This window comes from Mauremys mutica, chromosome 15 (assembly GCF_020497125.1).
Source record: "Mauremys mutica isolate MM-2020 ecotype Southern chromosome 15, ASM2049712v1, whole genome shotgun sequence".
Taxonomy (NCBI): domain Eukaryota; kingdom Metazoa; phylum Chordata; order Testudines; family Geoemydidae; genus Mauremys; species Mauremys mutica.
In genome coordinates this window covers 38,419,639-38,428,327 of record NC_059086.1, presented here as the reverse complement: position 1 = coordinate 38,428,327, position 8,689 = coordinate 38,419,639, and the positions used below count along the sequence as shown (strand labels likewise).

Sequence of the window (8,689 nt, the reverse complement as noted above, 5' to 3'; positions counted from 1 at the left end):
GGGTCTAGGCTGGCTCGGGGGGGGGTTCTAGACTCAATCAGGGGGCTCTAGGCTGGCTCGGGGAGGGTCTAGACTCACTCGGGGGTCTAGGCTGGCGGGGGGTTCTAGACTCACTCGGGGGTCTAGGCTGGCTCGGGGGTTCTAAGCTGGCTCGGGGGGGAGGTTCTAGACTCACTCAGCTGGGGGGGTTTCTAGGCTGGCTCGGGGGTTCTAGACTCACTCGGGGGGTCTAGGCTGGCTGGGGGGTTCTAGACTCACTCAGGGGGGTCTAGGCTGGCTCACAGGGCGGAGCCCCGCCCCCACGTGCATGCGGCAAGCCCCGCCCCCGCCTTGCGGTGACCGCCCGCTCCCGGCAGCCTCTGCGGCTCGCTCCGGCCCCGCACGCAGCGATTTGCATAACGAGGGCGGGGCGAGGCAGTGGCTGCTCTGCGTCACTGGGCGGACGGCGCGTGCGGGTGACGTCGCGTCAGCTGGTTGCTGCGGAGCGTCTGTGGGCCCGACCGCGACCGTCGCCAGGACCCCCCCCACGTGACCCCCCAGCGCCCGGGACCCCCCACGTGACCCCCCAGCGCCCGCCCGCCCGCCCCCCCTCGGCCCCGCGTCACCAGCTAGGGCTTCCCCGACCCCCGGCTGCCCCCGCCTCTGCAACCTGCCCCCCGCCTAGGGAGCCCCCAGCGCCGCCCCCCGCCTAGGGACCCCCCAGCGCCGCCCCCGGGACCCCCCAGCGCCCGGGACCCCCCAGCTCCGCCCCCCGGGACCCCCCCAGCGCCCGGGACCCCCCAGCGGCGCCCCAGCTCCTGGGACCCCCCAGCTCCGTCTCCTGGGACCCCCCCAGCGCCGCCCCCGGGACCCCCCCAGTGCCCGGGACCCCCCCGGGCGCCCCCCGGGCCCCCCCGCCCGCGCCCGGGCCCCCCCCAGCGCCGCCCCCCGGGACCCCCCCAGTGCCGCCCCCCGCCTAGGGACCCCCCAGCGCCGCCCCCTGCCTAGGGACCCCCCAGCTCCGTCTCCCAGGACCCCCCAGCGCCGCCCCCCGGGACCCCCCCCAGCGCCCGGGACTCCCAGTGACTCCCCCAGCACCGCCCCCCGCCTAGGGAACCCCCCAGCGCCGCCGCCCCCCGGGACCCCCCCAGTGCCGAGACCCCCAGTGACCCCCCGTCTTGCTCCCCATATCCAGGGCCCAGCCAGGCACAGGGCCCCTGACCCCCCCCTTACATCCCCTCCACTGACCCTTCCTAGGGTCCGGCCGGGCGCCTCACAGGCCGTGGTCCCCCACCCGCTCTCTCTTGGGGTCCCCCCAGCCCCCGACCATGGCGCAGTACAAGGGGGCGGCCAGCGAGGCCGGTCGGGCCCTGCAGCTGATGAAGAAGCGGGAACGGCAGCGGGAGCACATGGAGCAGATGAGGCAGCGCATAGCGGAGGTGGGGGGCTGTGGGGGAGGGATGCAGTGCTGAGGTAGGGGAAGAGGAGGAATGGGGACCTCTGGAGGGGAGGACAGATGGGAACCCTATGGAAGGGGGGGTAGATCCTCTGGGGGGTGCAGCTGGGGGCAGAACCGGGGAAGTGCAGAGCCCTGGGGGAGGAGGCAGGACGGGTTGGGCAGAGCGGCCCCCCAGTTCCTCACGCCCTAGTCCCCCGGCAGGAGAACATCATGAAGTCGAACATCGATAAGAAGTTCTCAGCTCATTACGACGCGGTGGAAGCAGAACTGAAATCCAGCACCGTGGGTGAGTGTGGGCAGGGGAGCCTGGAGTCTGGGTTCCTCTCCCCCCCCCCCAAACAAACAAACAAACAAAAACTAGACCCCACTCCCCTCCCAGAGCTGGGGAGAGAACCCAGTAGTCCTGGCTCCCAGCTCCCCCCCACTCTAACCACTAGATCCCACTCCCCTCCCAGAGCCGGGAGAGAATCCAGGAGTCCTGGCTCCGAGCCCCTCTTGCTCCAGCCACTAGTCCCTGCTCCGTTCCCGGTACTGGGAGAGAACCCAGGTGTCCTGACACCCCCCTCCACCCCCCCCCCCCCAGGCCTGGTGACCCTGAATGACATGAAGGCCAAGCAGGAGGCGCTGGTGAAGGAGCGGGAGAAGCAGCTGGCCAAGAAGGAGCAGTCCAAGGAGCTGCAGCTGTGAGTGGGGTTTGGGGGTGTCTCTGACTGTGGGGCTCCCCTGCTAACTTGGGGGGGGGGAAATCATTGTGTGTCTTCTCTGATGGAGGTGGCCCTTTTTAGGGGGTATTTCCTGGGGGGGCAGCTCCTCAGGCTTCTGCTCCTCTCTCCAAGGTGGGGGTCCCCATGTCTGGGGGCCCTATTGGGGGACTGATCCCTCTGTGTGTGGGGCACTGACCCCTATCATTGGATGCTGATCCCCCCCCACACACACACAGGGTGCTATCCCACCCCCCTGCCGGGTGTGACCCCCTCTCCCCCGGTGGGGCCTGCCCCCCTGCAGGAAGCTGGAGCGGCTGCGGGAGCGGGAGCGGAAGCAGGAGCAGAAACGGAAGATCTCCAGCCTGTCCTTCACCTTGGATGAGGAGGAGGATGAGGAGGAGGATGAAGAGCAGCTGGAGGAGGAAGAGCCGGAGCTGGAGAAAGAGGGTGGGTGGGTGGAGGAGCCCGGGGTGCGGTGGGGAGGCTGGGCTGTAGGGGGAGCTGTGGGGCCAGGCTGGTGGTGGGAGGGAGCTGGGGGGGGTGCCGTCGAGCAGGGGCCAGTCAATAGTAGGTGCGGTGTGGGGCTGGGGAAGCCTGGGAGTGGGTCCATGCGGGGACTGGATGGGGGGGGGGTGTCTCATTCCCATTCTCCCCACAGAGCTGCCCCCCAAGAAGCGCAAACTGGGAAAGAATCCGGATGTGGACCCCAGCTTCCTGCCAGTTCGGGACCGCGAGGTTCGCGCTTCCCTCCCCCCCCCCCCCCCCCCCAGCCGGGATCACGGGGTACTGCCCTGCCCCCCCTCAGACTGCGAGGTATGGCCCCCCCTCCCTGCCCCCCAGCTGGGACCATGGGGTGAACATCATAGACTGATATCAACCCCCTCCCTTCCCCCAGCCGGGATCGCAAGGAAGGGCCCTCCCCCTGAGCCGGGACCCCAGGTAACCTGGGAGTCAGGCCCTCCCCGACTCAGCTGTGTGTGTGTGTGTCATGTCCCCCCCCCCCCCCAGGAGGAGGAGAACCGCCTGCGCGAGGAGCTGCGCCAGGAGTGGGAGGCCAAGCAGGAGAAGATCAAGAGTACGTGGCCTGGGGAACTGCCTGCCACTGGGTCCTGGGGAGGATGCTGGCGGCTGGGCCTGGTGGGGAGATGGGATGGGAGTTGGAGCCGTTAGTGGGTTTGAGGAGCGGAGGGGCAGGATTCCAGCTGTCAGGGGGCATTGGGGAGGGAGGTTGTAGCCAAGGGGGTTGGACGGGATCTGGGGGGGTGTTTGGGGAGACAGGACTGTCCCCTCCCTCCATTGACCCATGCCTGCCTCCCCCCCCACCAGGTGAGGAGATTGAAATCACCTTCAGCTACTGGGATGGCTCCGGCCACCGGCGCACGGTCAAGGTGAGTGTGCGTGTGGGGTGGAGGAGGGGACAGAGGAGCTGTCCCAGCCCTGTGGGGTGGGGGGGGAGCGGAATGGGGAAGGGACGCCCCAGCCCTGATCTCCCCCTCTCCCCAGATGAAGAAGGGGAACACCATGCAGCAGTTCCTGCAGAAAGCCCTCGAGATCCTGCGCAAGGACTTCAGCGAGCTCAGGTGGGGGCCGGGGAGGGGCGCGGCTGGGGGTGCATACTGGGGAGGTGGGTTGAGGCTGGCGTGTGGGGGCAGGGACATGGCACAGGAGCTGGGGATGGGGGCTCTCCCCCCCCCTCTTCTGACAACTGCCCCCCCCCCCAGGTCAGCCGGGGTGGAGCAGCTCATGTACATCAAGGAGGATCTGATCATCCCCCATGTAAGTGGCTGGCGCGGGCTCCCAGCATCCTCTGCTCATGTCCCCCTCCCCCCCGTCTGTCCCATCCCCCCACCCCACTCCCCATCCCAGGAGCTGTGCAGTGGCCATGACACCCAGGCCCTGCTCCCCAGGGGGTCAGTCTCTCTCCCAGGTCAATGGAGCCTGCTCGGCTCTGGCGCCTCCTGGGTCCACTCTTGGCAAGGTCGGCTCCCTGCAGCGGGGGGATTGGGGGGGGTGTTAAAAAAGGGGGGGCCCCGGGGAGCCTCTTCCCCTCCCCTCCCAGTTGGAGTGTGGCAGATGGGGTTATTAGCTTGTTAGCACAGAAATCCAGGGCTCCCCTTCCCGGGGCTGCGCTGACCCCTCGGGCTGGTCTTGCAGGGGCCGGCTGCATGGGGAAACTGAGGCACACACAGAGTAGTCAGAGCAAACATTCAAGGGATGTGGAATTTTAACTTTTCCCCTCCCCCTCTGCCAGCATCACAGCTTCTACGACTTCATCGTGACTAAAGCAAGAGGGAAAAGTGGTGAGTGGACCCCCCCATCTCACTCCTGGGGGGGCGGGGTGTCTAGTCACATTTGGCCCCATGACAGAGGAGAAGGTGATCCCTGACTGTCATGTTCCACCACCACCACGGAGGAACGGATTTGGGGCATCAGGGACATGCTGGGGGAGCTGGGGCGGGTCAGAAGAGAACTAACCTCCCCCCAACTCCCTAGGGCCGCTCTTCAACTTTGATGTTCACGAGGACGTGAGACTCCTGAGTGATGCCACAGTGGAGAAGGATGAGGTGAGTGTGTGTCCCCAGTGCAGTGGGGACCCCCCCCCATTCTGTGGGGGAGAGCTGGCCCCCACTGAGCTCTCTCTCTCTCTCCCTCCCCCCAGTCCCATGCTGGGAAGGTCGTCCTGCGCAGCTGGTATGAGAAGAACAAGCACATCTTCCCGGCCAGCCGCTGGGAGCCCTACGACCCTGAGAAGAAGTGGGACAAGTACACAGTGAGTGGGGGAACTGCTGAGTGTGGCTTAGTGCATGGCCAAGATGTGGGGCAGGCAGCACTGAGCTGCCTGCTCCCCCTCATAATTCTCTCTCTCTGTCTTCCCAGATCCGATGAGAGGTGGAGCCCTGGATTCCTGCCTGTGGAGCACCTGACCTGATGGGTGTCATATCTCCCCTCCCAAATAAACTCTCCTCTGCTCACCCTGTCTGTGATTGTCTTTTGTGGGGGAAATGTTTGGTCCATAGACACACTCACCACCACCCTCTGATGTGCTGAATTGCATAGCTCAGTGGTTTGAGCATTGGCCTGCTAAAAGAGCATGTCTATTAATTAATTTAATTGGGTGACTGCTAGTTCTTGTGTTCAGTCAAGATGATATTTTCTGTCTTAGTGACTGTTGCTGCACATTCATTTACAGCCATTCTTGTCTGCTGACAGTGGTGGGCCCACCTAACAGGCAATGATCAAGTGATCCATTCCTAGCCTCTGACAAACAGAGGCTATTATGGACTTAGCCACTTATGTGCGCTGTGTGAAGAAGAACTTCCGTTTATTTGTTTTAAACCTGCTGCCTATTATCATGATGTTATTTTAATGAACCTTTTCTAGTGCTAGAATACTGCTGTCGGGGACTTTAACCCCCAACAGCGAATTGACAAGTGCACATGTCAGTAAAGAGCAACTAGTCTCATTACATCACTCACTTGAGCAAAACCCACCCCCCTTTGTTTAACAACTTAAAACTAGACACTGTCTACAACGTTAGATTATTAATTATTTCTTAACAAACACCAAAAGTTAGGAATACAGGGAGATTTAAACAAATCTATAACTCAACCAGGGAGTTAGAATCTGAACTGTGAGATACTAGAGTTTCTTAACTGGTTTTGTGCTACATCTTTATTCAGGCCTAACCACCCCCCCCCCCCCTTACAGGAAACCATGTTGACTATTGCTCAACAGTTTGTGTCCTTAAACTTACTGATCTGCATTTTGTCTGCCTGGGACTTAACTAGCTTGAACAGTTTTGTATCATCTGCAAAAGTTACCCATTGAGTGGAAATACCAATTTCTGTACTTGGGGGTGAGATTGCCCCCCCCCCCAATTGTGCTAGACATTGTACAAACCCAGAACAAAAAACCTGTAGGAAAGTAATTCAAGTTCTTATCACCCTATCATCACATTGAGGACTTCAGTAGCTCAGACATAGGTTAGGGGTTTGATACAGGAGTGGGTGGGTGAGATTCTGTGGCCTGCCCTGTGCAGGCGGTCAGACTAGAAGATCGTCATGGTCCCTTCTGACCTTAAAGTCTGTGAGCCATTATCCCATGATGGCTTCCTTTTCAAAAGTCAATGTAAATTCAATACTTGTTTTTTAGAGTTTATTTTATTCATAGCTCTTTTCTAGCTCTCATTGGTCCTGAGAGAGACACACACACACGGGTCAGTTCCTGGGGAGCCCCCTGCACCGAGCATCACTTGCCCTGGGGGTGACCCAGGCTGCCTGCGGTCACCGGGGAAGCCCAGTAGCCTGCGACCTCCCCCGATTGCCTGGAGGGAGAGTCACCGAGTCTCCGCCCCGCAGTAAAACCCGGTTCCCAACCCCGCGCCCCCCGCATCGCCCCGATTCACCCGCCCCCCCCGCAATTCCCGGGGACCCCCCCCGTTACCCCGTCACCAGCCCCCCCCCCCGTTAACACAACGTCCAGCGGGTCACCCGAGAGGCGGGAGCGAAGCGGACTCCGCCCCCCCGGACGCCTGGGTCCCGACCCGGCAGCCGCGCTCCCTCCTCCCCCCTGCTCCGGAGGCAGCGGGGGCCGCCCCCGGCTTTATCCCCCCGGCGCGCCGCGCCATTGGCCGCCGCCCGGCCCCGCCCACCCAGCGCCGGCCAATGGCGGCGCCCCGCGCTGCTCCCCACTGCGCATGCGCCTGCCGGGCCGCTTGGTGCATAGCCCACTAGGTGGCAGCAGCGAGCGGGGGGGGGCGGGGCACAGGGTGAGCCTACCTCAGCCCCGCCCCCCGGGAAAAGCCCTCAGCAGGTTTATAGTGGGGCAGGTCTGGCCCCGCCCCCCATCCTGGCACTGCACTTAGAGTCCAGTGAAACCAACATGAGGCGGGGGGGGGGGGGGGGGCAATAGTGAACTGTGCGTGTCTCCCCCCCCCCCCCCTTATCACCCAACACACTATTGTCCGGCGGGGGGGTGGGGGGATGTCAGGGCGGTTTTGGTACCAAAGCTTGTGCATTTCAAGCTAAAGGATGGAAAACTCCCCCATCACAGCCCCAGCTTCAAGCATTTTCACCAGGGTGGCAGCCTCCCGACAGCTCGGAGGGGACCTCTGCCACTCAGGTGCATGGATCATAAACATGCAAGAGGGGCTGGTTTAGGGCCTCAGTCCCAGCCCATTAAGCAATGGAGTTTTCCCCAGCTGGCGCTGACAGAGGCGGAGGTTACAGGTCTGATCAGAGATTTGCAGCAAGAGGGGGAAAATATATATATAACTAATGGAATAAAGGGGGGATAACAGTAATGAAGATATAATTAGGAACTAGGAAATGTAGAAAATTGATGAGGGAAGCAAAGGAGACCAGGAGAACTCTATGAACATAAGAAGGGCCGTACCGGGTCAGACCAAAGGTCCATCTAGCCCAGTATCTGTCTACCGACAGTGGCCAATGCCAGGTGCCCCTGAGGGAGTGAACCTAACAGGCAATGATCAAGTGATCTCTCTCCTGCCATCCATCTCCATCCTCTGACGAACAGAGGCCAGGGACACCATTCTTACCCATCCTGGCTAATAGCCATTTATGGACTTAGCCACCATGAATTTATCCAGTCCCCTTTTAAACATTGTTATAGTCCTAGCCTTCACAACCTCCTCAGGTAAGGAGTTCCACAAGTTGACTGTGCGCTGCGTGAAGAAGCACTTCCTTTTATTTGTTTTAAACCTGCTGCCTATTAATTTCATTTGGTGACCCCTAGTTCTTGTATTATGGGAATAAGTAAATAACTTTTCCTTATCCACTTTCTCAACATCACTCATGATTTTATATACCTCTATCATGTCCCCCCTTAGTCTTCTCTTTTCCAAGCTGAAGAGTCCTAGCCTCTTTAATCTTTCCTCATATAGGACCCTCTCTAAACCCCTAATCATTTTAGTTGCTCTTTTCTGAACCTTTTCTAGTGCTAGAATATCTTTTTTGAGGTGAGGAGACCACATCCGTACACAGTATTCGAGATGTGGGCGTACCATGGATTTATATAAGGGCAATACTATATTCTCAGTCTTATTCTCTATCCCCTTTTTAATGATTCCTAACATCCTGTTTGCTTTTTTGACCGCCTCTGCACACTGCGTGGACATCTTCAGAGAACTATCCACGATAACGCCAAGATCTTTTTCCTGACTCGTTGTAGCTAAATTAGCCCCCATCATGTTGTATGTATAGTTGGGGTTATTTTTTCCAATGTGCATTGCTTTACATTTATCCACATTAAATTTCATTTGCCATTTTGTTGTCCAATCACTTAGTTTTGTGAGATCTTTTTGAAGTTCTTCACAATCTGCTTTGGTCTTAACTATCTTGAGCAGTTTAGTATCATCTGCAAACTTTGCCACCTCACTGTTTACCCCTTTCTCCAGATGATTTATGAATATGTTGAATAGGATTGGTCCTAGGACTGACCCTTGGGGGACACCACTAGTTACCCCTCTCCATTCTGAGAATTTACCATTAATTCCTACCCTTTGTTCCCTGTCCTTTAACCAGTTCTC

The 8,689-nt window shown here is 59.8% G+C and overlaps 1 protein-coding gene across 1 annotated transcript; it reads left to right on the top strand.

Moving 5' to 3' along the window:
• The first annotated feature begins 1,068 nt into the window (after nt 1-1,068).
• FAM50A (family with sequence similarity 50 member A) lies at nt 1,069-5,114 on the top strand. The gene is made up of 13 exons (XM_044988102.1): nt 1,069-1,418; nt 1,640-1,724; nt 2,022-2,121; nt 2,444-2,589; nt 2,801-2,877; nt 3,151-3,217; nt 3,469-3,530; nt 3,646-3,722; nt 3,864-3,918; nt 4,394-4,442; nt 4,636-4,706; nt 4,802-4,912; nt 5,020-5,114. The coding sequence occupies exons 1-13, from the start codon at nt 1,308-1,310 to the stop codon at nt 5,026-5,028; spliced, it is 1,020 nt and encodes a 339-aa protein (XP_044844037.1). The 5' UTR covers nt 1,069-1,307; the 3' UTR covers nt 5,029-5,114.
• The last annotated feature ends 3,575 nt before the right edge of the window (nt 5,115-8,689 follow it).